The sequence below is a fragment of the Emydura macquarii genome, unplaced genomic scaffold (assembly GCF_026122565.2).
Source record: "Emydura macquarii macquarii isolate MOO-44397 ecotype Brisbane River unplaced genomic scaffold, CSIRO-AGI_Emac_v2 contig_3390, whole genome shotgun sequence".
NCBI lineage: Eukaryota > Metazoa > Chordata > Testudines > Chelidae > Emydura > Emydura macquarii.
The window spans coordinates 4,894,153-4,921,719 of NW_027133527.1; the positions used below are offsets into that span (position 1 = coordinate 4,894,153).

General features: G+C 37.9%; 1 protein-coding gene across 2 annotated transcripts; it reads right to left on the bottom strand.

The window, feature by feature from the left end:
* Positions 1 to 1,541: 1,541 nt before the first annotated feature.
* On the bottom strand, positions 1,542 to 17,909 carry MEIOB (meiosis specific with OB-fold). Of its 2 annotated transcripts, none has more exons than XM_067534242.1 (13): positions 17,300 to 17,909; positions 14,135 to 14,192; positions 12,268 to 12,399; positions 11,481 to 11,553; positions 9,116 to 9,311; positions 7,899 to 7,999; positions 6,780 to 6,832; positions 6,589 to 6,684; positions 5,032 to 5,133; positions 4,297 to 4,450; positions 3,708 to 3,891; positions 2,968 to 3,054; positions 1,542 to 2,004 (listed from the first exon to the last, which is right to left on the bottom strand). In XM_067534242.1, exons 1-13 carry the CDS (start codon positions 17,366 to 17,368, stop codon positions 1,894 to 1,896), a joined length of 1,416 nt encoding a protein of 471 aa, XP_067390343.1. In that variant the 5' UTR covers positions 17,369 to 17,909; the 3' UTR covers positions 1,542 to 1,893. The 2 variants fall into 2 exon arrangements, with proteins under 2 accessions (XP_067390343.1, XP_067390344.1); XM_067534243.1 differs by lacking the exon at positions 17,300 to 17,909 and adding an exon at positions 15,451 to 15,508.
* Positions 17,910 to 27,567: the final 9,658 nt, after the last annotated feature.

A 27,567-nucleotide genomic window follows, 5' to 3' on the forward strand; every position in this document is an offset into this window, starting at 1 on the left:
TTAGGCCACAATCCTGCAAAAATTTGGACACATGCTTAATTATCAGCATGTCAATAGTCTCAATAAGAATACTCATATGCTTTAAGTAAAGCACATGCAGAAATGTTTGCAGGATCAGAGCCTTAGTTGTTACTTATGTCATTGTAGGAGGTACAACACTTTTGGACAGACATTCAATTTTCATGTTGATATCATTCCTTTATTAAACTGCTAAACCTGCTATTGTGAAACAAGGATCTGAATTAACCTAGCAAAGTGTCCTGTCCAACAGAAAATACCCTTGATATTCGCAGCTTTGAAAGATCACAGCTTCTGCAGAAGGACAACTTAGTGAGAGGAAAGTTCAGCCTGTTACAGAAGCCCAAAACCTTGCAAACAGCTTTCCACTCACCACTATAATGATATAATTTCTGTTAGTTATGGCTGGTCACATGGTACTGGTTCTCCTTGTTTCCAGGTGCTTGGTAACATCAGAATACAGCAAAAAGTATTATACTTTCCTAATGATACTTGTCCATGTAAACAATTCCTGTTGTCACAGCAACGTTACAAGTTCATGAATGGGTAAAAAGGTGGCCAGTGCACGTGCACTCATGTATGCAGGAAGATGTGGGCCACAGACATTTTAACATGGTATAGACTGTGAAAAAGTTTGAGATTCCCTGATTTAAAAAATCCCTTTTCCTTCTCAAATATAGCTGTGCAGCAAATAGATAAACCTAGAGTGGGAGTCATGCATAACCACAAGGAGAGGGACATATGGGCTTAGGAGTGGTTTTCAGCTGCTAAAGCTTTTTGGAAAGAAAACCTTTCAATACAAGGGTATTCTCTAATCACATTTTTAATATCTGGGATATGCATCTTGGGCCTTCTGTTTCTCTTCCCTTACAGACATCCATTCCTGAAGTAAGTCAGGGAGAGCTGTTCATAGCATGCTTTGGGCTCTATCTTCCCATACATTGTAGGATCTCATCTATACTGCAAACAGAATTGTACTGAGGACCTGGTTATAATAGTTATCCTCTAAAACAGTTAAACTATGATTCCATTTTAAAGCAGACACCCATTTTTTGAATCAACAGCTCATTTTGTCAGCTTTGAACTGTGGCCCCTTCGAAGTTTGTGTCAACCTGACTAATTTGTGTGGAAAAAACCACCTCCATGTCAGACCCATCCCCATTTTGAGGGAGTCCATAGACAAACTCAGTGCTTGTCATTCTTAAGAAATCTGTTTGCCATATATAGAAACTGAACTGGAGAGCCTACAGGACTCCATTGTGGAGAAGCACGAAGCACAGCTATCTATTGTGTTTTGTAGTTCAGAATTACAGGGATTTTCCCCAAAAAGGATAGAGAACACAGAACTTCAGTAGGCCAGCAGTTGTGGAAGATAATTTTTGGCTAGACAGATTCTGTTTTTACTGCATTATCCTCTGCTACTCTTACCTATTGCAATAAATCGAGAATTATAGTTTTAGAATTTCTTTCCTATGGAATATATTGTAATAAAAACATGTTTGCCATTTAGATTAAATAACTGTTTATTATTCCTTTGAGCATTTTTCAAAAATGTATTATGAACTGAATGAAAATTGTTTCCCTCTCTACTTACGGGGCTTAAACTCAACAGAAAGTGCACTTAGATGTCAGACAGATTTTTTCCCCTGAATTGACCCCATAACAAGTTTTTATAAGTAGAATAATATAAAACAGAAAGATCAAGAAGATATAGGCCCATTTATAAAGATCAGTGATAAACCTGTTTCTCTTTTACCACTCTAAATACATTTAACAAAATGCAAGTATTACATCAAACATCCTTTTTATAATAATGCAGTTTCAATGCAGTACAACGTTTTTAAATCCTTCCAGCTGTTAAAAAGCCATACAACCTTATTTTCTTCCTTTTCCTGACAAGCTCTGACTGGCCTCTACAGGATCTGCTAATTTGCATGAAAGCAAGTTCACTCTCCATCCGGTTCTCAAACTGGGTGACAAAACCAACTGTAAAAATAAATTGGGATTTTTTTGCCAAACATTTCAAAACTTGTTGTTTTCAAAGTTATATACAATATCTCACTTCTAATTGAAGCATATTGCTTATATGTTTATGAATACCAAAGTTAAATGCTTCCATTTTATTGGAACTAGATAGAGGTTGTGTGGGTTAAAGAGAGGTAGGTATATGTTGTAAAGAGTAAGTTTAATGAACATTAAAGAGAAGTTTGAAGCCAGATTACAGTAGCTCTATCACAGGCAACTTTATAAAAAAAAAAAAAAAAAAAAGGAGTATTGTAAAGTGCACAGTAATCTGTACGATTAATAAAAAACAGGAAATGTTGCATCAAAGCAGCAAACGTTTTAACAATTCACTTCTCCAGCTGTGTGGATCTGTATTACTCTTCTCATTCTTACCACAGCTAGAGACTCTAGATACGATCATATTCCTCTCCCCAAAGGCAAAACTATGTTTTTTTAAAAAAAAACTGCTTTAATTTGCATAATTAAATATGAAAAGTAATATTTACGCAATCCTAGACACTGTACAATATAATCAAACATATAACTTGGTTCCTAATCCTACACACACAGTTTCAGTGTATGCATGTGAGTAGTCTTAAATAAGTCAATAGTAATAATATGTTTACACTTAAGCACCTGCACAATTCTTTGCAAGACAAGGACCCTAGTCATCAGTGGACAGATCATGCAGGCCTCACTCAGATTTTGCCTGAGTAAGGCCTACAGAGCCATCATGTTGTCAGAACCCAATAACGAGGACATTTGTTTTCTCATAATAATTACAAGTATTAGATGCACATAAATTCATACAAAACTGTCAAGAAGTGCACGAGGTGACTGTCTTATGACTGTTAAACATACATTTTATTTTAATTTAAAAGAATTCTTTCCCTAACTGACACCAACAATTGGTTTACTTGTTTAGTGTTAACACTACATACTAACTTTAAAATAAATTTTGCTTCGTTCCAAAAGGAGGTGCCATTTTAATGCTGTCTTCTGCTCTTCTGTCAGAGTGAGGAACTCATGGACCTATTGAAATGATCAAATACACTTATTTCTGAAGTACATAAAGATATACAAGTGAATGAAAATCATTTCCAGAAGATAACAGAATGACCACAAACCTAATGCTCTGAAAGTCAAATGTAAAATTCATTTCTTCAGTCTAATGTTCCAATGATAACACCTCACACACACAAAAAATTAGCAAACAAAAATGCTTCCCACCAACTGAGGGATGAAAAGAGAGAGAAGCAGTTCATTTTAATAAACCTGTAAAGCTATCAAATACCAAAGTGATGAGTGTTTTTATAAATACATAGCTAAATTGAACAGAATAAACTGCTTAGTGTTCAGTGAGGCAGATTCATGGAAATATCAATTACGCTTCCAGGAAAGTGTAATTTTTAGAACGAAAAAGTAGGGATCTTAATGTTGAATCTCTTTTAATCAGAGTAACATTTTAAGAGGATAGGCTCATTTATTATTCTTAAATAAATTTAAACATGATTCCTTCTTTCTAGGCACTTGTTGGTTCCTATTCTTTGACAGGTGCAGTAGCTATATAAGGAGTACAAACATAATATAGCAATAGTTGTAATTTTTGCTTGCTTAACACAACTGGAAAGTCACACTACTAGAAGGGTCAGATCAAACTGGGGAAACTGATTTCTATTATTTACCGTGCAGCTTAATGTTTCCTCAGCTACAACATCTGAGAGGTTACAAGATCGTAAAGTGCCTGTGTGATCCGTAAGATCAACTAGTAAATCAAAACTGGAAAAGACAGGCTTAGCATCCGAAGAGCTGTCATTGCAGAATGTGCATGTATCTGACATTTCATTGACCACATAGTGGCACCCTGAACTGCAAGGAACAGGAAAAGATAAAGTATTAATTACAACAGGTATATAGTTACTTATTATTGTCAGTTTGAATTTGTTGCATAGACCACCTGATCTTCCTCCAAGCCCACACACTCACGGGACTGTTCCTTCCAGCCAGAGTCCTTCATCTTCTACACTCATATAGAGACAAACTGGCTCTAGCTCTCCATTCTCCCTCCAAAGGCCAGGCAGGCAGGGGCCCTATCTTTAATCAGCTCTGACAAACTACAACATCTGAAACCCTCAGATCACCCCCATACAGGGCACTTTCATTTCACTTTCCTGGAACTAGGCTAAACGTTGTTTGAGATCAGTTGTGTTGGAGTAATGGAGAGGAAGCTAAAGGTTTTTTTTTAATAAATTTAAAATATAAACAGTTGCTTACCACCTGTTTCGTATAATTTTTGATGTATCATTATCAACATTCAATGTAGAAATATAAGCGTAAATAATGCCATAGACTGGTTCAGGTTTTCCCTCATTCTGCAAAGTTTTTTCCTTTAACTGCTCCACGGTATAAATGTCAACTATAGTCTGTACTAAAGTTGAAAGGAAAATGTTAAATATGTCCAAGAAAACACCACTAAATACAAAAAAAAGGATTAAGTTCAAAAAGGAATATTGGGCCTGATCTAAAGCCCATTTGAATCTATGGAAAGACCCCCATTGACCTTAATGTGTTTTGGATCAAGCTCAAAATCAATATAAAAAATGGATGTTCATTTTTCAAATAAAATATTTGTTATTGTGTGATTCCTTTTCTAAATATATTCATATATGGGTATTTTATATGTAATATTTTGCCCTCTTTTTCTTATTGTTTCAAATTTATTCAATTTAGGTCTCTGGCCGCAAGGCCAATGCCTTTCCAAGAATAGTATGTCAAACTGTTTGGAAATAAGCATAGTCATTCCACATTTGTGGTACACAGCACTGTCAGACAATTTGTAAAATAGCTCAGTAATGGTCGGGTCCTGAAATTCTTAAACAGGTGAAACTTTCCATTGGGGTCAGTGAGTTTACCTCTATAAAAAGTCTACAGGATCAGGCCCCAAAAGCAAAAACTGTGTTACACAACAGAGTTACATTAAATCAAAGGAATATCTGGAGGAACACTTACAATTCATGGATTCTTTTAACTGCTCTTCAGTTTTATCATCCAAAGCTCCCATTGCTGCATTCTCCTTTACAAAGTTGAAAAGAATATTCGCTTCTGGTGTGTCTTGAAAATATAAAATAAAGATTAGCTATGAATAAATTTCCCCTGTAAAAATGACAAGTAAAATGTCTGAATTTTGAAATTATTACTATTTTTATTCCGGAAGCACCAAGGTCACATCAGTCTGCAGTTAGCAGAGAGATGCATCTCTTTTTCCTTCTCCAACCATTAATACATATATGGGATACATGAAGGAAGTTTAGATGGAGATGCAGTACGGAAACCAGAAATTATTGGTCACTCAGCATCTCTATCACCTCCTGCAAGAGGGGAAATGATACTCTAAAGATATGAGCAAAATGCTACAGTATCATCTCACTAACACATGGATAAAGGCCCAGAAGGAGTGGGAGGGCCACTTAGGCCAGGGAGTCAAAGTAAAACAGGCCTAACTCTTCCACACAGATCTGCAAAGCAGAGATTTCCCTGTGCATCATCCAGGCACCCCATTTTTCCCTGGCATCAGGACCACCTCCAATGTTTTATTGCCATTCTCTCTGCTGCCGTGGCTGCCCCTCTTTATGGAATTCTTCTTGTCACAGTGAGGAAGCTAAGGTTAGTTCGTATAAGTATCTCTATATGTGCCAAGTTTCCAGAGACTATAAGGCACATTCAATGGGAAGTAAACTGTGTTTAGCAGCCGTTGTCTGACTTTGTCCTTTCTCAGCTCCCCAAAATGTAGAGTCTAGTGATCACATAAGTGTCTTTCATGGACTCGAGTGAAATGGCTGGGGGCCCTACTGCCAATCTAATGTTCTCCTGCACAGACTCCTCCTCAGCTCAGATCTTCACACATTCACTACTTCCACCCCACCCACACAATGGAAGAACATCTGGCAACTGTTAATTTTACAAAAGCTCAGTGCTATTTACAGGAGAGACAGCCTGTAGAGAATGCTTCCAACTGGTGAAGATGACTCACTGTGTAGGCGCTAATGTTAGATCAAGCCATTCTTTTCTTAGTTAAAATTAAAGTTTCATGTATCTCTGCAAAGAGACAAGTTATGAATACCCTGGGCCAAATTCTGCACTCAAATGTTCACATTCATTGCTTACTGAAATCAGAAGATGCATGGAAGAATCTGAAGGCTGAATTTGACCCATGAACTCTACCTAGTAACCTAAAAGTTATTTGTATGGGTTTGCATTTTGTTCCCAATTGAAAAGAAAAAAATATTCATGTCACAATGCTTAATGGGAGACTCAGCCAAGTATTAACTACTGATTGAACATTTGTGCTAAATACTCCAATGCTAGGTGTTATAGAAAAGCCATTAATAGGTGAGATGGACAGAAATTAACTACTGTATGTGGAGACATTCTTCTTTAGCTAAAGTTCAAAATTAGTTTTAAATTCTGATGCAAGCTAAATTTGAACAAAAAATTTAACACCACTTTCATCACTTGAATTATTTATATATTATAGCCTACAATATGTGGGTTCCAACAGTCTTTTACCTGGATTAGTTGTAATAATGGTTTTTGATATAACAGTCGCAGTCATGCAGTTCCTAAATTTGTCAAAATTTATTCTCAGATCTGATGCAAATATTACTGGACACAAAAACATAATTCTTTGTTATTTAAAACAAGTATCACACTAAAAATAAATAACAGCAGAAATTTTTCACAAAACAGAAAGGAGATACCTGTTTCCCGTGGTATCCAACTCTGCGCAAGCTGGATAGATTCATTATCCCAACTAAATAAAATAAACTGTTTGTTTATTAGTAAAAGCATTGGAGAACACTGGTGACAAAATATAAATAATAGTTGGCACTGGCCTTTATGCCTTAAGGAACATGTATTCCCCTCATCCTCCCCCAAAATATTAAACGAGGGTAAAATTATATGTTAAAATAATCAGAAGGCCCCAATCCAGCCTTTAATTTTGCATGAACAATTCTGTGTGCATACCATTATTTGCACATGCACACTACTGGGTTTACACAAACAAATTGTATTTGTATGCTATGTGCACAAGCACAAATGCTTTTGGATATATATCAAAACTATGGGCACATAGAGGACATATTTTGAAAAGATAGCCCACCAAGTAACTACAAAACTTTTCTACATTATTTCTAAATGTTTGTTTTCATTTTAATCCCATTTTACCCTAACTCTATTTCCCTCTATAATTCTGCTTAATCTTTTATCATCTTTTATATTCTCTTTTTAACTGTTTGGATTGTGGAGGAAAATGCACTGCACTTGCAGCTATTTTAAAATGGCATGTGCAACATAAATACATATCTAATAGTATGTTTACTTGATATATGCTAAAAGATTTAATTATAGAATAGCTTACTTGTAAATGTGCTGATAGGCATGTATAAGTACATTCATGCAAAGATGGACTTATGTTCGGGAGCAAACAATACATCTCTTTGCAAAAATAAAATGTCTAGTGGTCTGATTGGGAACAGTTCTTTATTTTTCCGTATCATTGATGACCTTTCATAATTTATTTGTAGCTCAGCTTCACTCTGACACTCTTGAGCTGTAAATGTGTCAATAACTCATAGAAATAGATAACGGACACAAGGTCACTCTATCGGATATCCTTTATACATAATAATGTTTAATGGATATTGCTGCCATTTGATAAATATTGCTGCCTCACCACAGTGGCTACCCAATTAATAATGTATTTCAATTAACTAGCTACAAGATTATGCCAATATGTACTACATTCCACTTATTCTCTGTTTATCTATCTTGGCTTTAATTTGTATATTTGAATAATGATTTAGTACATAATTTACCATATCATTGCAAAGGACAACTCTGTTTCATCATACAGCTTTACTTCACACCTCTGACCTTTCCTTTTGTCTGATGTGGTAAAATATTTTGGCTCTCCAACCTTTGAAAAGTAAGGCAAATGTTACTATTCACCTAAAATAAATAGAAGAATTTTAAAAAAAATCAAGCTAGAAAGAAAGAGTTAAAATGATTAAAACATAAAAAAAAGACAAGCCTGACCATCTTGGCTAATAGCCACTGATGACCTATCCTCCAGGAACTCATTTAATTCTTCTTTGAACCCTGCTATACTTTTACCTTCACAACATCCCCTGGCAACAAGTTCTACAGGTTGACTATGCGTTCTGTGAAGTGAAGAGTTTGACAATGTTGTCTTTTACCCTCAGAGAAAGAGCCAAACTTGTGTATTTCATAAAAACTGAATCAGTTATGTAGGTGAAGGTATCCATGGATACTCTGCCTTACTTTGAAAAAATGTTGATTTCCTGCTATGTATGTCTTCTATGCATGTGATGAGATGACCCCAAAAACAGTGTGTGATTTGGAAGGTTTCTAGTCTCATAAATCTCCACTGAAATCACCTATATAAAGCCTGTTTACTGAAAGGACCAGGATTTAGTCAAGCATTTACACTTGAATGTATTTCAGAATAGCAGGATTGGTGTTCATAGACAGATCATCAGCAGAGTAGTTGGAATAAATGCCTGAACATATTCTGGGCTCTTTTGTGATCTCAGATATGCATCTGTACCTTGTGTTCTCAAACTTCTGATATTGTATTTGCATAGCAGCAGATCTTTCAAGCCTACAGTATGTGCTGATGTGTGCCTGCAATTAGGGCTTTACACATCCCAAAGAAGTTCTAGCATCCCAAAACTTCTTACATTTATTAACTAATTTTACGAACTATGAAAGTGGACTTGCATGTATGATATAAACATTTAAATAAGTAATCACCTTGTATTTTTGTATCAGATACAGCAACATCTTACATACATCAATCCTTATGTTGCATTTCTCTTATGATTATTAAAAAAACTAATTAATGTCACCTGTTACCATTACTTAGTATTAACTCAATCCATATGACTGCAGAAGACAAAATAAAATAATTTCTTCAACCAGTCATGACCCTGTACATCTAAATCTACACAGAAATTAATCTGGTCTTCAGCAGAAAAAAACCTCTTCATTTTTACTGGCACTTCTAACTTACCAACTTCACTGCTGCAAGCACATTAATGATTCTTCCATCAAGGCTTTGTCCATTTGCAACAATGTCACCCAGAGAATAGTAATCCTGAGGATCCTTCACAGGTAGATGCAACAGGGAAAGCAGCTTGGTGTCCACTTCATAGAGGCAACAAATTTTGACGACTGAATGATTCTCACTGAGCAATAATTTGTAGCAGCTAAATTGCATATACAAAAAAGTACTTTACACATCACTCATACACTATCCAGTGAAATGTTACAACAGTTCATAGTGAACAGTTAGTTGATTTTTTTCTTCATGATTTATACTGAGGATGATAGAAGGTTAGGAAATGTGAGTTGTTATATCTATATAACAACATGTCAATTTTTCATCCTAAGGAAAAATGACATGATTATCTTACACTTCATAGATATTTACTACCAAGAAGTCAAAATGGATTAATAGCAATATAAAACACAAATCCACCACTCTTTCAATACTTCACAAGTAGTTATTATTTTATGATATATACTCCATGTAATGAAACATTTAAAAAGTGCTTTACACAATGCCAAACTACATATTATTAGAGTAGCAGCTCAATGACTATAGTCTATATAGTACTTATATTGTAAACGTTTTGGTACAAATACCAGTACTACTACTACTAATAATAATAATAAAATACACACACACAAAAGGGAAACATTATCTAGGATAAAGGAGTTCTCTCTCCACGGATTCAAATGCCTGAAGACTATATGAAAAAAGAAAAAGGTCATTGCTTTTCTATCTCAAACAATAATCCTCAATCGATATCCCATGCTGGAATTTGGGTAGATAAGATTTGCACTCAGTTGTTCAGCATCTGTAACAAACTCAACTCCGAGTTAGGACTTACAGGGCAAGTTAATTTCATTGTGCCAGCTCAAATTTTCCAGATACCTTTCATAAAGTTAACTGAAACCAAAATAATGGTGATACCATGTAAACTAATTTAAAAAAAGTAACATTATAGTGCACTAAACTGCCTTCCAGCTAAAGACATGCAAATAAAATTATTCAGTGTTTAATTAAACAAAATGGGACATAGTCATCCTAGGAATAAATTAAATTAACTTTAACATACTTTACTACAGGGATAATGTAAGTCCTGCTACAAAAGCCAAAGGTCCACATTGTGACTACATACATTTTTCCTGTGGGTGTGTTTGGCAGAATATATAACTATATATTGTTCAGGACACAGAAGTGAATGAGGACTGACACAAAGATACATTCTAAACAGCAGGCCACAACTTTATTAAAATGTAACATCACTATCTGCCCCATTTCCCTATACAAGGCATTTGAAGTAGGGCAAGTGTGGCGTTTACAGGGCAACTACCATAGAGCTCCTAACTCTCAGGGTGTACTTTCCACAGCCTGCCCCAAGGATTCAGCTTGCTTTGTTGAACCTTCTCACCTTTCCCACTGCAAAGAGGATAAAGGGTCCCAAAGAGAGACTCCATTCTCCAGGGACTTCAGGTCTCCCTTTTTTCCACAGACCTAGGATCCACCAGCGAAATGCTATGTCTCTTGATTTTCCGGTTGCTGGCCCTTTGGCCTTTCATCAGCACTGGACACTGGCCACAAATTGTGATGAACTAACATTCATACAATCCCTCACATGAAATTCCTAAATTCTATACCTATTTAACCTAACTATGTCTCTGGGACGATATGAGGAAGGCAATAAAAACCACTAGGCCACAGCCAATTTGGGCCTGATGAAAAAAATTCCTTCCTGACCACTTAAACAGGTAATCAGTTAGACCCAAAGCAACCAAAAACACAGTTTTATATAATATAAACATAGGGAGGGATGGTGGGTTCAGCTAAAAATGGACAAGAGGTCTGATAAACACCAGGCCATGGTTTAAATAAATGATTGGGGGAAGCTAGAGCCAATCTGCTCACATCTCTCTAGCTGGTCAATGGACAGCAGAGAGCTCAGGAGAAAAAGGAGCCTACCCTGGTACACGCCTTCTTTTATCCAAAAGTTGACCGTCACCTTACAGATCCAATCAAGTTTCCCATCTGTGAAAACAGTGGTGGTAATGTATGGAGGAAAACATGGCTGCATGAAATTAATCTTGCAATTTCCTAAGGAGCAGTGCCTTATAACAACTGTCTGTTTTGACTATTATATACAATATTAATTGTTCCAGAGGGGTAGCCGTGTTAGTCTGTTTGTAACAAAACAGCGAGATGAAGTGGGCTTCTGCCCACGAAAGCTTCTGCCCAAATAAATTTGTTAGTCTTTAAGGTGCCACAGGACTCTCACTGTAATATTAATTGTAATCATTCCACAAGAGAAGCTGGAAATCTACTTTAAATTTACCTAGGAGTTGTGGGATTGAATTTTTCTTCCTTTTCTACATCCTTTGTTTGCACTAAAGGATTTTCAATTGTCACTGAAATGAAATACGACATTGAAAAGTAATATTAAATTATTTTAAAAGGCAAAGTACATGTATGTACAGAGAAATGTATCCAGAAAATTGTTTATTTGTTCCAGGTTAGACTGCAAAAACTTACATAACTATTACAAATATTTTTTTAAAAGTGCTTTAAGAGTAAAATTCACACCCGTGCAGAAGGGCCACATGAGGATAATATACCATGACTCACTAGAGACCTCAAAATATAGCTTATGTGGAACTAAAATGGTGCATAGTCCTTGTACAAGCTTTTTGCACCCTATAGACCTGATCTAAAGCTCACTGAAGACAATGAGACTCTTTCTACTGATTTCAAGAGACTTTGGGACAGGACCTAATAAATAAATCAGAAGTTGTGGATTTTTTTTTTTTTTTTTTTGGTGGACGGTGTTGGGTTTGTTTTTGTTTTTTTTTTGGTGGGGGGGTGCAGTCGTGTGTGATCACTTTGGCAATTTACAGTGTTCATATCGGGGGGGAGGTGCTGTTGACAACTTTTGTAATTTTGACTTTAAATTCTAAAAGGATTACTCCTTCTCCCTCTATACTTAATAGAACTGAACAATTTGCTTCCCATTACATTGTTCTTTTAATCATCAGATGGAAAATATAGTAAAGCCACAAACACGTGACACTGATTTACAGGAAAAAAATATCCGAAGAGTAATATGTTAATAAACACCAACTCACCACAGTCACCAACTCTAAAACTTTCTGAAAGTGATCTAACATACTCCTCTCTGCCCCAAGAATTTACATTTATGAAGCAAGCTGGTGAATCTCGAATGGTAAAACTGAAGGTGTATCTTTCAGATCCAATGTCTATAAAGAGAAATAATGTTGTTACTGTCAGATATGCATCAAAATATGTCCATCTAATCTGAGATTAGTATTATTATACTTGACCAGGTTTTACTATAACTTTAAATAAAAGCGTTAAATAAATTACTGCACAGAAATTTGGTAAATACTGCTAGAGATCAGCCAATTTTTAAATTATGAAATGTGGTGTTCATGAATTGGAGCTGTCTGGCAACAGTCAATACTATGATTCACACAGATGCCGTACAAGTCTCCCCACACTACTTTGACAATACACTTGCCATCCAACTTTTAATGGAATCTTGTATTATGTAACATCATGTAAGTTTAGGGGTGTAATTCCATAGATATGCAACAAAAATGTGATGTGTACGTCACAGAAAGATTTAAGAGCAGCCAACTATAAAAATATATAGCAGTGCAAAAATGATCAAGCAACACTAAACAAAGAGCATATTGAGCTAACTTCTCTGCTGGTAAAACTCCATTGAGGTTGATAAATCAGTGGTTTTGGCCCACAGCAACCTCTCCAGAAGTAAAACTGGCATGAAGAGATGGAGGTATAAGGCAAAAAAATCTTAGGTTGAGATCCACACCCTTGCTCCAACCCCTTTACACTGTACAAATGTGGAACAGTGTAAAGAGGCCCTAAAAGCCCTGCAACCAGCTGGGGGAGACGATCCGGTGAACAGTCTAAAGGCTGCCCCTTGAGGACCCATTCACAAATCCTTCCAAAGATGACATATACCTGTGGACAGAAGGGACTCATTGAGGGACAGGGCCACAGCTCTCGCAGAGATTCCAGACAGCTCTGCAGTCCATAGGGTAGCCTGGGAAGGCCACCATAACTTAGTTATACCAGCCTTTGGAACAGTCCAAGATCAGGAGGAAGCAAAGATAACAAAGCCACCTTGGATCCCCTCCTGCTGGGCTGCAATTTCTGTGCTGCACACAGAATCTCATCCATGAAGCTGTCCTTGGATCATGCTGCACTGTAACATTTATTTGTAGGTTTTCAATCAAAACTGATTGCAATGAGATGGACACAACCTGGAATGTATTGTGAACCACTGAATGTAAAAGTTGTGTAGATATGTTCCTAGTGAGGATTTTCCTTGTTGGGAGTGCCAGCAGCGGGACTGAGCATTGAATGTCATGGAGACTGAAGTATCCTCTCACCCTGGGGGCATTTCCTCAAAATATCTGTCCCATACCTGTTCTCTGGATAAACAGACAACCTCACTCCTCAGTGCTGTCAGTTTGGTACCTTTCAATTGCAATAAATCACATACAAAATACTGTCCTCATACAATTTTTTAAAAGGTATGCAGTAATATGAATCTGTGCCATTAAGATCAGACCAGCTCTATTTGCGTCTCTCTTCAAAATACATCCTTAACACTTCTATTAAAACAAAGAATTAATAGGAAAAAACTGAAGACTGTTCTAGAAGTGTTGCTATTAGAGTGGGGCCAAAATTAACATAATCTCCCCCATGTCCCGAGGTGGAGTCAGGAACTATGGATCTCAAACATCTCTGCTTTGGGGTTTTGGAAAACAAAACTGATGAGGGTTGTGCCAAATTAATGTTGTTCCTTCTGTCTTTGAAAAAATAAGTTTGACCTTTTCTATTTCCTAAACACAAAGAAGACAGCTTATTTAAATATTTTTTGTTTTAGTCATATAAGCCAAAGTTATAACACATGAGAAACTGAAATTAAAAAAAGAACTCTACTTTTTCGATCTGGAAAACCTTTGACATCTGTTTTCCCAATAACTACACCGATTATACTCTGAAAAACAAAAAGATTATAGAATACAAATATTAAACACAGATGATTATGATAAATCAGATTTTGTGGAATTGTTATACTCCACTGATGATGATAAACATATTATTGACTGGTAACCATTTAATATATTTATTCCACAGTGCTATAATCTAAAGGCGTAAACAAAAACATTCAGTTTTAAAAGAAAAAAAGTAGTAACTAGTACAAAATGATAAAAGAGACCCAAACATTTGCCTGTGTAAAAAGCCGTAGGAGGAAAAAGATTATCTAAAAATGTCCATAATTTTAGCTGTCTTCTAGCACCTTCCCCTCAGATAGGCAGGGATAGCAGGACTATGCTGTGATCATGGCATGTGGCTCCCAAAAATGCACTGGGTTAAGATCTGCTTAAATTCACATTGGAGAGAGACTCTATGGCTTTCAGCCTCATTGTTGTTGTTATTTATATTACTGTAGCAGTCATTGATCAAGATCCCATTGTGCTAAGTGCTATACAAATACAGAAAATGATGGTTCCTGCCCCAAAGAACTTACAATCCAAGTTTAAAACAAAAGACAACAGATGGATACAGACAAATGGGGAGCACAAGGAAACAATCTACATTGGTCAGCATGATAAGCAGTGGTCTCAGCACACCAACAGTCTAACCATGGTCAAGTTTTCTGTAGGCATCACAGAAAAAGAGGAAGCCAGATAATGAACATGTATCATTTATATTTGCATTTTGGAAAGGGCAACATCTCTGCATAGCACTTGCACTTACATTCAACTTGGGCTCATGTTTATAGTTTACTTTCAATCACTAGGTGGAGCACAGTAACTGTCTTATCCTATAGTTATTTAAAGGATTTCATTAAAAGCATGTGTTTAATTCAGTGTAACTTCCTTGAGGTCTTCAGAGCTTTCTTTCATACAGTGTTTTTTATCACTCCACATAACGTTGCTTAGTTTTTTAAGCCATGATGCATGGTAATTAAATTAGCCTGCAACACATCCTGTATGTCATTGCTGGTAATAGGGAGCTAGTTCTTGGAATCTGAACATGTGATTTAATGTCTTCTTAAAAACTTTAACCTAACATATAATCTATTTCAGCCCCTCCTAACAAAATAAAATGACACTACCATAAACTAAAAATCATTCTTAACTAAGGCCTGGTCTACACTGGCCGTGGATATCGGCGGCAGTCGACAGGAGACATGCAAACTATGTACAATAACTTCTGTATCTCCCGTCGACTTCCTAACGTCTACTTACCGTGGTTTCTCCATTGCGCTGTGTTGACGGGAAATGCCTTCCCATCGACACAGTGCTATGCTTCTTGCCGGGATGGAGTAACAGAGTCGATGTCCAGGTTCGATTGAGCGAGTCTTCACTGCCAGTCAATCAAATCCGCAAAATCGATCCTGCACTGCTGGCACTGCTACCAGCAGTGTAGACATTAGTTTACTCATTAGTTTAACGTGTAAAAGATATATTGATAGATTTATCTTTTTTTTTTAAATTATCCACCCATCACAAGCTAATTAGAGAGTCAGGTTTAACTTTTAGTAATTTGATGTTTCTCAGATGAAAACAATCTGCTGCACTCAAAAATTACAGTTTTGCTTTTACAAGAGAATATATTTTAACTGAACTGATGGATCAATGTATCTGTGAGTGATGGCAAATGACAAAGACTTAATGCAATTTGCTGGGACAGGGAGAATTTATGAAAAGTTGAAAAACATCAGCTCAAAATACTGAAGTGTATGTAAAAATCTCTCTTCTGGTTCAGTCCCTTTTGTGATTACCCCTCTTTCATTATTTAAAAGAGACAAGAACATTGGACTAAATTGTCCTCTCCCATAGAAAAAGCTGTGGCAACAGGAAAAGTACTTCGAAAATTCCATGTGTTTTTAACTCTGTTTCCACGTAATCAAAACTTCTGCAGCACGTATGACCCTGCAACCATACAGATGCCCTTAGATCTGTGGAGAAATCTGGTTACAGCACCAGAGCTCTCAGTGCATCCATGCTGAAATTCAGTCTCTCCAGGCTCCTGCATCAAGCAGCACAGAACATTTATGAGACATGCTGTCACTGGTGGCCTAGCGGAGGCCATTATAGCCCACCACTGAGGGGACTACAAGAACTGGAAAGGAAGTTTCTGCAGCAGAGGTAACCTGATATAGGCCAGAAGAATATTAAAATCTAACCTTGAAAAGCAAAGAATGAAAATTAAATATATGCATTGGGATTCCTATTTTGATACCACAAAGTCAATGAGCTAAAATGCAAAGGCAGGTATACTAGTGTATATTATAGTCCTAATCTTGCAACCTTTACTCATATGAATACAGCAGTCTTGGTCCTCACTCAAATGTTACAGATAAATGACAGAAAATACAATATAGAAATATACACTCATAAATCTAACCATAGATCATAGAACTAACAAGAACTAAATATCACTGATCAATAAAATTGTTTTTTGTTTCACCTCATTCTCCTTCCTTTTCTATATGGTATATCTTTGTGTTTTCTGAGGCAGAGTCCTTATCTTTTTATAATCTATTAAGTGTCTAGTCCATTTTTGCTTTCAATAATTAAGAAATAATAACAGACCCACTGATATATAATCTTGAAATCTTTCATCAGCCAGAACTCCCACTGACTTCAATGAGAGTTTTGTCTGAATAATTAAGGACTTCAGAATTTGGCCCAATGGAACGACTTGTGTGAGCAGAGGTTGCAGGATCAGGCCCTATGTCCATAGCTTGTAGACAAAGAATATCAGCCATCCCTGATGTGTTGTGACTACACAGTGCTGACTCTGTATGTGTAATCACTAATTCAGCATTCATTTAAAATTATACAAAGAGGTCTCTGATACTTCCAGAAAATGAATTGCCCAGTCAGTACCTATAGTTGTGGTACTCACACTATGGACAACAACAGCAGCAATTTTCATTTTCCTACTGTGTACACAAAGAAGGTACGGTACTTTATATCTAACAATTACACCAATGCTATGAGTACCTAAATGCATCAATTACATAATTTTGCAGTAATATAATATAGTCAGATACAATTTCATTTGAGAACAAAAGTCACTGAGACCTACAGGATGAGCCAGATTTGGATGCAGATCTGAAAGGGCAACAAAGTTCTGTGCTGAAATGGAGTATGCCATTCTTTATCTGTAATTTGAGAAAATTAATTTAGATTTAAAAATCAAAACAAATCACTCTGAGCTTTTCATACTGAGACTGTTAATAGAAGTAATTTTCTTTAAGAAAGATGTTTTGACATAATGAAGTTTGACAAACACCACCTATATCTGCAAAAGCTTTAAAGGCATTTCAGGATTTCTGAACCAACAGTTTTCTTACTGTCCATGTTTGTCTATACAGTCATTATTAATTTCCACCCACATTTCCCAGAAATATGTTTGGGGTTTATTTTAGTACTAAATGACTTTCTTAGGCCCTGACCCTGCAAACACCCATGCTGCTTTTCCTACATGTGTAGTCCCATTGAACTTAATGGACTGCTCACATACATAACGTTACTCAGAGGCATAAAGTATTTGGAGAATTGTGGTCTTATATACATGTTATTTTTTAAAAAATGAAAGCCCTATTTCCTTAGGCTTATTCTTCAGCAGCATGTTCTACTTCTAGCAATATGAAAAAGGGTTTCTAGGAGATGTTCAGTGCTAGAACGCACTTTTTTCTCATCCTCATTATTTATTTACTAGAGTTTTGAAATTAACAACAATGTAATTGTTTTCAAACTACAAATTTTGATTGTAAAGGGCCCATTCCTGTGAGATACTGAGCATCCAAGACTCCCACTGATGCCAGCGTTGGGCCATAAATGCTTTGTTAGCCTTCTTCAATGCCTTTTGTAATTTCAGTGTTTCAATTCCAGGGCTGCTCCCTGAGGCATTTATTGATACTTTGCAAAGAGGTATCAGATTCCCTCTTTTATATAAAGAGCCATCAAAATGTCTAATACATAATAAGATATATTATAAGTAAAAATAATTGAATAATTGTCAGCATTTTTCAGAAGACAAATCTGTAAAGTAAGGAGACATCTTTCTTGCAACACACAATACCTGATACTTTGTGAGAGTTTTTTGTTGTTTTATCCTGCACCACCATTATATCGTTGGTAGTCATTGGAAATCTCTATACTTCACTTTCCTTTTTCCAGATATTATATTTTTACATATTAATTTTTCTATGACAGCTCATTTGAGTTTTTAAAGACATTCTGTTTGATAGTTAAGATTGACTGCAGTGGGAGTTTTGCCTGGTCTTTTGTGGAAGGTCTTTGTCAATATCTAATTCATCTTACTTTCAGGATGTCAGCCACAGGACTCACTGATTGCTTCTGTTATTTATAGAACATTAGTTAAGCTTTCCAGAGCTCCTTGAGATGAGCAGTGGGTTTTTGTCTCCAAAATGATAAAATTTCACAAGGCAACTACTACACATCATCACCATGACATCACATGACAATTAACATGAGAGGGAAGCAAGCAGGGCTATAAAAAGTAGTAGAGGAAGATAGATACTTCCTATACGGAAGCAGGGAACATCCATCACACATTTAAGGAATCTTAGGGTTCTCAGATTACGGTTTAAGGAATTTTCAAGATCTTCATTTTCTCGATTATGATCTCTTATGAGAATCACAACAGAAACCTGTAATAATTCCAGCTATCTCCGGTGTCTTTATAGCAGTGGTTCTCAACCAGGGGTACACGTACCACTCCGGGTAGGTAGAGGCCTTCCAGGGATTACATCTAATCATCCAGATATCTGCCTAATTTTACAACAGGCTACATAAAAAACACAAGTGAAGTCAGTACAAACTAAAATTTCATACAGATGACTTGTTTATACCGCTCTATATATTATAGACTGAAATGTAAGTACAATATTTATATTCCAATCGATTTATTTTATAATTATATGGTACAAATGAGAAAGCAAGCAATTTTTCAGTAATAGTGTGCTGTGACACTATTGTATTTTTATGACTGAGTTTGTAAGCATATAGTTTTTAAGTGAGGTGAAACTTTGGGATACGCAAGACAAATCAGATTCCTGAAAGGGGTAATCTGGAGAGTTGAGAGCCACTGCTCTAAAGTATTCTCAATAATTACCATCAGAGGTTCTAGTTGAGGGGTGTCCAACCCCCCGGCTGATCAGCCACAGGTGGCTCTTTGCATGCTGCTCTTTGTGGCAATTTGCTTTGAAATTGACAAGCAGCCAGGGAGGGGAAAGTGAAATTAACAATCTGCTGCTGAAATTGACAATTACTGCTGCCCCTGAAAATGAGGGATCAGCGAGAATTGTTGGCGGAGGGTAGGGAAAATGTGGCTCTTAGCATCTCTTAGCATTATCAACAGCTATTTTTTGGCTCTTTGTCTCTGACTGGTTGGCCACTCCTGTTCTAGTTTAATAAGAGTATCCTAACATGACATGCATTTAGCCCACCATCTTGTATTCCCTTCTATTACCAGGGTTAAAAAATTATATAATAAAGTATAAACCATTCTAAAACCATAAACTAGCAAAATACTTTATTATAAACTTGGCTTGACAAATGAATCACAACTTGGCATCTCCCATTGTATTTTTTTTTTTAGTCTTTAAAATACCAAACTTACTTTAGGACAGACAATTTCTTGGAAATTTTAAATGAGGCATCCCCCTAGCTCCCATAACAGTATCTGGAAATTCTTGCTTGTTTATAAACTTTAGTCCATCAACTATTATTGAATGAATATTAAAATATCCTGAATGCTGTAACTACAACAAACTAATAGTATATTATTTATTTAATACAACCAGCAAACGTTCATCTATGTGAAATGGGATTCCTTCAGAGTGACTTCACAATTCATGCAGCTTATGAAAAGAAAATATCGCTCTGAAAAACAAGAGCAAGACATTTAAAACAACAAAACTAGAAACAATTCATTTCTAGAACAATATGCTTTTGTCCCATTGACTTCAATAGAACTTAAATATGTTTAAAAATTAAGCACACACTTAAGTGCTTTCCTGAATCAGGGCCAGGTTCAAGGAGGATGTTCCAATCACAGGGCAATAGGATACACATATTATGAGACAGTGATTTTTAAGCAAAAAGTGAATTATCTATCCTCTGTCACAGGTCTATTTTTCCCATAATGCTCCGATATAAACTGCAGTAGCATCAATGAGAGTAACTTTTGTGTGATGAAAAACAGATTTCCCCATTTTCTATTAAATATATTATACAGAAGGTAGTAAAACAGGCTGTATATCAAAGAAAAATATCTGAAAGCAAAACGGAAAATCTTACAAAGCATTTTAAAATGAAAATATTACAGAAAGGTATCAGTGATTTCTTTCAGAACTACTATTAACTATGGCCCAAATCCTTCTCTTATTCAATTAAATGGAAAAATAGATATTAATATTAAATGAGAAGAGGATCATGCCCAAATGTACCTACAAGGTATCTATCAATACTCTTTCAAACACATTGTTGAATAATTTACCACACACTGTAACGGAATTCAGTTAAAAAAAAAGATTAACTTTAATGACCTATGCATCAAACAGAAATTAAATAGGCTATTAAAGATTTAAAAGTAAAAAAATGCTACTGGCTCAAACAGCTAAATTGTAACATTCAGTGCTATGAATCACTTGCCTTTTAATGAGAAGTAGAAAACCCAACCCTGAGGTGCTGAACACCCTCAACTCCCACTGAAGTCAATGGGAGTCGAAGGTACTCAGGACCTGCTCAACACCTCCCAGGACCAAGCCCTTACTGAATAGGGAGGATAAGGGCATATGTTGGAAAAACGAAGCAGAAATCTTTGATAGGTCAAAAGTTCAAACCATCTCATTCATACATTTTATGCCACGCTATTCTATCAACATCTTGATAAAGTGACATCCCAACCTTATTAGGCACGTTACTCTTTACATATTTCATTATATTCCTTCAACATCACTGCAATAGATGGGGGCGGGTTGTTTTGTTTGGTCGTTGCTCTAGTAAGAGGAGTTTAAGACAAGGCAAGGTCTTGGCGACAATGCTGTACGGATATCTCATCCTGCTCTATTCTACAGAGGTTCTTACGACGCGCTCGTCGCCGTAGCATCGGCGCGCCTTCCAGTAGTACGCTAACTCAACAACCTGACTGTACACCTGACGAGTTGTTCGTCCACTCAGCCTCTCCCGAGAGCATGTAGTGTACGGTGCAGGGTCTTGGGTTTTTTCCCCCGTTGGGTTGGTTTTGTTTTATATATAAAGGGCCCACGTGCAGCCCTCACCCAATCTGAGGTGCCCACGAAGTGGACGGGGGCTGTCCCGGAGTCCAACTGGGGAGCACTGACTGGGTCTGGGGAGGCAAGCGATTATTGCCACTTATTCAACACGTGGCAAAGACAGGTGAGGATTCGGGCCAGGTTTCATGGGGAGGGGCCCTCGGGGCTCGGCTGGTCCCAACACCAGGGGGAGCTCTGCCGGCACACACCCCACAGACCCCATGGCCCCTGGCTGCGGTTGGGGGGGGGGGAGGGGCGAGAGGGATGGGACAGTAAGGGGGGGCCCTGTGGGGGAGGGGAGGGAGTGCGGGTGAAGCAGAAGCGGGTCCCGGGGATACTTGAGGAAGGGAGCGGGGGGGGGGGGTCGCTGGGGCCCTAGGAGGAGCCCAGAGGTGGGGCCCCCCATGGCTGTTGGGCGGGGCCCCGCTGGTAGGCGCCTGGCAGGGCCACAGAGCGCGGGGGCGAAGGTCTTCAGGAGCCTCGGGTTGCCTAGGGGCGGCGGCGGGGCGGGAGGAGCCGGCAGCTCCGCGGCCCTCACCCTGCGCGGCCCCCCGCGCGCGAGCCGCCGCCTCGCCTCAGCTCAGCTCAGCAGCCAGCCGCGCGCCCAACGTACGCCGCCCTACTCTGAGCGGGGCAAAAAAAACCGCCGGCCTGCAGAGCGCATGCGCGCTTTCTCCCCTGGCGAAAGGGCCCGCAGCCCCACCCGCCCTGTGCGCGTGCGCAGGTGGCTGACTCGCCCAACCCCCGGCCCGGCGGTGGGGCTTTAAAGTCACCGCCACGTGCGGCGCGAGGCGCGCGCGCCGGCAGGCCCCCATTCAGCAAAGCGCAGGCTGGGTTTTAAGCGCACGTTTGAATCCCGGGGCCGTGGGAAAGAGACGCGCAAAGTTACGCGCCTGCGGAAAGGGCTTGGGCAGGGGGCTGGATCGAAGCCCATGCTCTTATTTAAATATGCACCTGATCCTAGTGAAACTGATGGTGCTGCGCCTGTGCTTAACTTTCTGCACCTGCTGAACTGCTGGGCAGAAATTCGGGCATTGGTGCAGCAGTTAGCAGACCGAAATTGCCTAGAGCTGAAGGAAAACGAGCCTGTGGCCGATGTTACCAGGCCAGTCATCTTAAAAAGGAGGCATTCTGGTTTTCCTCCAAAAGGATCCTTTGCTTTCTCTTCCCTAGTCAAGGTTTTTGCAAATATTCCTTCTCTTTCTTGGTGTTATTTTAAAAAAGTATGTGTAGGCAGTGATATCTGGGGTTTAAATTTGCTATAGGCCAGTTGCTCTGTCACCCCTTAAAGCCCTTTCCTCACATGGCCATATAATATCCCGTTTTAAAAGTTGATAATATAAATAGGCTTCAGTTACAGTAAAATGATGATCCCCTGAAATACATATATAGTACTTCTAGAAGAGCAAAATATTAAGGAATATAATTTGTATTTTTGACATGGGATTGTTTTGGCGTGTTTTTTATTTAAATAAATGAATAATTGCTTAGAGCTATATCTCAGGGTAAGCTAGCACAGTCGGTTTCAACACATCACCCTGACCGCTCTTTCATGAGAATCATCCTGCTTCACTGCTCATTACACTTGGTTCTGGAGAGCAGTTTTACAGAGAGGGATTGCACTGTCTTAATAATGAACTCAGCATTGCTGATGTGCAAAGAAATTGTTTCTGCCTTTTCTGGCAATAATGCTGTGAAATCGTTCTTTCTTCTTAACAAGAGCACTGACTTGTCAATACAGCCTTGATGACTATGAACAGAAATTCGGGCAACACCTGTCTAGTTCTTGCCACTTGATAAAGAAGTCAAGGGTGACTGAGCAAAGGTCAAAGCTGAATTAATTTACATATATGACAAGAGAAATGATATCTGATTGCATCTGTCATCTCTTCAGAACATGCCAGGTGTCAAACGGTCAGCATAACATAGTGTCCACATCATTGGTACAAGTAATAGTATTTAAAAGGTCAGAGAAAAAGAAGAATGTGTGAGTCAATATTATTTGCTAGGCTATAAAAGGAGACAATTTTAATTGACTAGGGCACTTTTTTTTTTTCAAATTATATTAAAGACAAATGCAAATAATAATAAAGTATAGATTCAAATCATGCCTACCTTACTCAGACAAGGAGTCCCATATGTGTAATGACAACAGAACATGGCCCACAGGGTCTGATCCAAAGCCCACTGAAATCAACTTGGATTGATTTGAGTGAGTTTTGGATCAGTTGCTTACAGAGCTATGAATACACTGTACCTAGAAAGCTCTTTAAAAAAATATTGGTCCTGCAGTTGGATCACTTGTTCCCTTCAGAATCTGAGACAGTTAGAATAGAGAGTCCAGCTTGCTGCTAGAGATGATCTGATTTGTGTGTTTGACCAAAAATCTGTAATTCTGAAGTATGCTGCCACCCACCTCTATCCTTTATAATTTTACATTGAGAAAGTTGTGCATGGTTCCCCACTCCTGGCTTACAGATCTTTTGAAATTAATCTAGAGTGCACTTCATTCCATAAAAAATGTTTCCTATAAAAGCTACTGATTGGTGCTGCACCTGGATGGTATAGGTTCTGTAAACCCCCTAGAGAGGTCCAGATGAAAGACACAACATGTTTAAGTCCCTCTGTAGCCACATAGTTAAATTAAGTGCTTTCCTGAATCAAGACCTTAAACCTCAGAATGTAGCATCGCACATTTTTCACAAATTTGGATTCTCATTCAGATTGGCCCAGCTCCGTCTCTAATATACACCAAGCCACACATACAGAGATGTAATGGGAATCAAATTCAGCATGGATTCTTACCCACAGTGCAAGGGCATGAAATAACAATGCAACCCCTGTTTTCCACAATAACGATACAAACTAAAAACCTGGCAGTAATATTCTGGATTTTGTATGCTCTTGATTGAAGAGTATAGTCCAGTCTGTTAGCCTGTGACACTCATAAGAACCCACAAAAAAAAATGTGCCACAAGAAGAACTCCTATATGAAGGCATAAAAGTATGTATCCTTGGAAAATGTGTTTTATTTAAGCTATGCTTAAATGAATCCTTACTGAAGTTTGAATAATTTTGTGGGATTTAGAAATGGGCCAGTGCCAACCCTCACTTCCTCCCCTCAGATCCAAATAGCCACAAATTTTGGAAAAGTTTGTATCCAGATCCAAACGTCACACCCAGTTAGCAGGCAGAACCAGAAACACTCCCAAAATCTGGGAAAGTTCAGATCCAAAATGAACATTTTTGTTTTTTGGGCCTGTCTGTGTGGGACAGATCACAATCATGGACTTGTTTGCCACATTTAAATCCAATAATCGTTACTCTGCTTACAGTGTGTGTGTCGCGCGGGGGGGGGGGGGGGAAGGTTGCTGGGTCACAGATTGGGAATGGATTAAAAAAATGGAAGAAGCAGAGTTTCTGAATTAAAATAATCAAGCTATGCCTCTAAAGGGTCCAGTTATTGTTACTGAGCCAAATTCTGAGAAGTTTTCGTAGTTTATTCAGTCCCAGATCCTCAAAGGTATTTAGGCACTCAGTGGATGTTAGGGACCTAAATACCTTTAAAGATCTGGACCTCAGTTCTGACTCAGGCAAAAGATCCATGCATATATATGAGAGTTTGCCTGGTAAGGACCTCAGCATTTGACCCATTGAGTTTTATTTTTGTTTGGTGTTCTCTTGATGTTTGCACCTTCATGAGCATTTTACTCTGTGGCATGCCTGGATCTATTTTCTTCACTAGTTTAAAGAGACAGTGGGCCAGATCCATAGCTGGTGTAAATCAGTGTAGCTCCATTGAAGTCATTGGCACTACTGCTGTTTACACCAATATTTTCAATCCCATTGACTGTGATATCCACTTTCAGTGCCTGCTGCACTTGGATGGACAAATACACCGCAGCATGCTTTGCTCTGCAGTGAAAATTCCCTGGCTCTTTATTTTCTTCGGTAGCCCTAACAACTCAATGTATGCCATATTTTATAACTGAATCAAAATTTATGTTTTTAGACATTATTTGTATTGATTCAAACACAGCACTCATGGTTTTTCATAGACAGCAGGATAATGGAGTAGGCCATTTTGTCCTTTTATGTTACATATAAAAATTAAAAAAGAATCAATAGAATTCACTTCTATGTCATAAACTTTTTTTTCTCCTGATCTTATGACCTCAGAGAATTTGTCCATACTACAGGATCTTTCAGTCCTTCAATTAAACAACTGAAAATGGATACCACCTGTGCTCTCATATTTGTTATGTCAATAAAGTCCATTATAATTATACTGTGCTGATGACAAATGGCATACCAGAGAACTGATGGCCCGGGTTTTTTTAGGTAACCATTTTATACAATATAAACTGCTGCTCTAACTTTGTTTCAGATGCTTGAAGTCCTGATAAACAGAAAGAGGGACGAACACGTGGCTACCATTTTCATTAATGTTTTGCCAAACTATTGAATGGGCAGACGATATTTCATGTACCCAGAGGATTCTAATCACACTAGAAGGAAGAATATATAGGAAATCTGAAAAGTTAAATAAACTAGTGATTATGGGCCTGCTTCTTATCTCAGTTACACTGATGTAAATCGGCAGTAACTCCACCGAAGTCAGTGTGGCCCATCACTGTAAAACCAGTGTAAGCAAGATCAGAATCAGTCCTCATATTTATTTGAAGGCTGTTGTCAAAAGACTATTATTGGACTTCACGTGAATTCTAGTTATAAATGACTTTTGAAAGCACATACTTAATGGGACATAAGCACATGTTTAAAGTGAAGCATATACTTGAATGCCTCTCTGAATGAGGATCTTAGTGCTTCACACTTGCTCAAAGCACAGTTACCAGTTTCTTTAGGTTTTATCTAGTTTTAATTGCTATTTCTCATGCATACACAAAATGTTAGGTGTAATCCGACTCTGACTTCACTCCTTCCTTCACCTTCAGGGCAACAGTCATTGTTTAGATTCAAAGCCAGTAAAACAAGGGTGCTGTTGTGTACCATATCTCTGTGTGACTGTAACAGGAGTATAAAGTTTAATGATCAGGTAACACTGTCAGCTTTTCGCCTTGCAGTTTACTTTCATTTCCCTGCTCTTGTTTTCAACTAAATGTACCTGCATTTTGAAAAGACTATCATTTACTTTCCTGTCACACTTACTGTTAAAATGAAGTTATCAGGTCTGTCTAGACCCAAAGAATGACATTAAAGAATCAAAACACAACAATGTGGTCATGCCCAGCAGGTTATAGACGTGCAGGCTGGTGAGATGACAGTAGCACAATTGCACTTTGAGATCTGATTATATATTGCAATCCAAATTGATAAAAAGTGCAGGTGGGAGGGAGGGAAAAGGTTATTTTAGTGACCATATCAATCCCAAGATTATATTTGCTAACTCTGCTGTTTGTACAGCACCTAGCACAATTGGGTCCTGGTCCATGACTGGGGATCCTAGGTGCTACCACAATACATGTTCATCATAAATGATAATAATAATAATATTAAATTAATAAATGAAGTTTCTAACTTGAAAATATTCAGCCAATTTACAAAAGTTTAAGCAGATTCTCAAAGTTAGGGATTTTTAAAACAGTTAACAAAACCTGCACAAATATAGAGTTATCTCAAGGGCAATAATAATAATAATCCCTAGCTCTTATCATCAGTTTATCTCAAAGTGCTTTACAAAGGAGGTCTGCATTTTACAGAGGGGAGAAAGTGACTCAGCTAAGGTCACCTAGCAGGCCAACAAAACTAGGAACAGAACCTAAGTCCCCTGACTCCTAGTCCTGGGATCTATACTCTAGACCAGGGGTTCTCAACTTGGCCCAGTCAGCACACAACTGCAGTCCATGTGACAGCCTTAGGGCCATACAGGTAGTATGTATATTGTGTAGATGCGGCCTACATAACACAGAGAGAGCTACATATGCAGCCCACGCTGGTAAATAGACTGAGAACCCCTGCTCTAGGCCATACTAGGTTAAACCCTGGGATCAGCATTTTTTAGTTGTAGGGTGCAGTTCTCGCAAGGGGA

Coding starts and splice junctions, on each gene's coding strand:
- MEIOB (XM_067534242.1), bottom strand. CDS start 17,368: ATGGCATACTCCATTTCAGCACAGAACTTTGTTGCCCTTTCAGATCTG. Junction 11,554..12,267: donor TTTTAGAGTTGGTGACTGTG/GTGAGTTGGTGT, acceptor ATTTCATTTCAG/TGACAATTGAAAATCCTTTA. Junction 3,892..4,296: donor AAAATTATACGAAACAGGTG/GTAAGCAACTGT, acceptor TGTTCCTTGCAG/TTCAGGGTGCCACTATGTGG.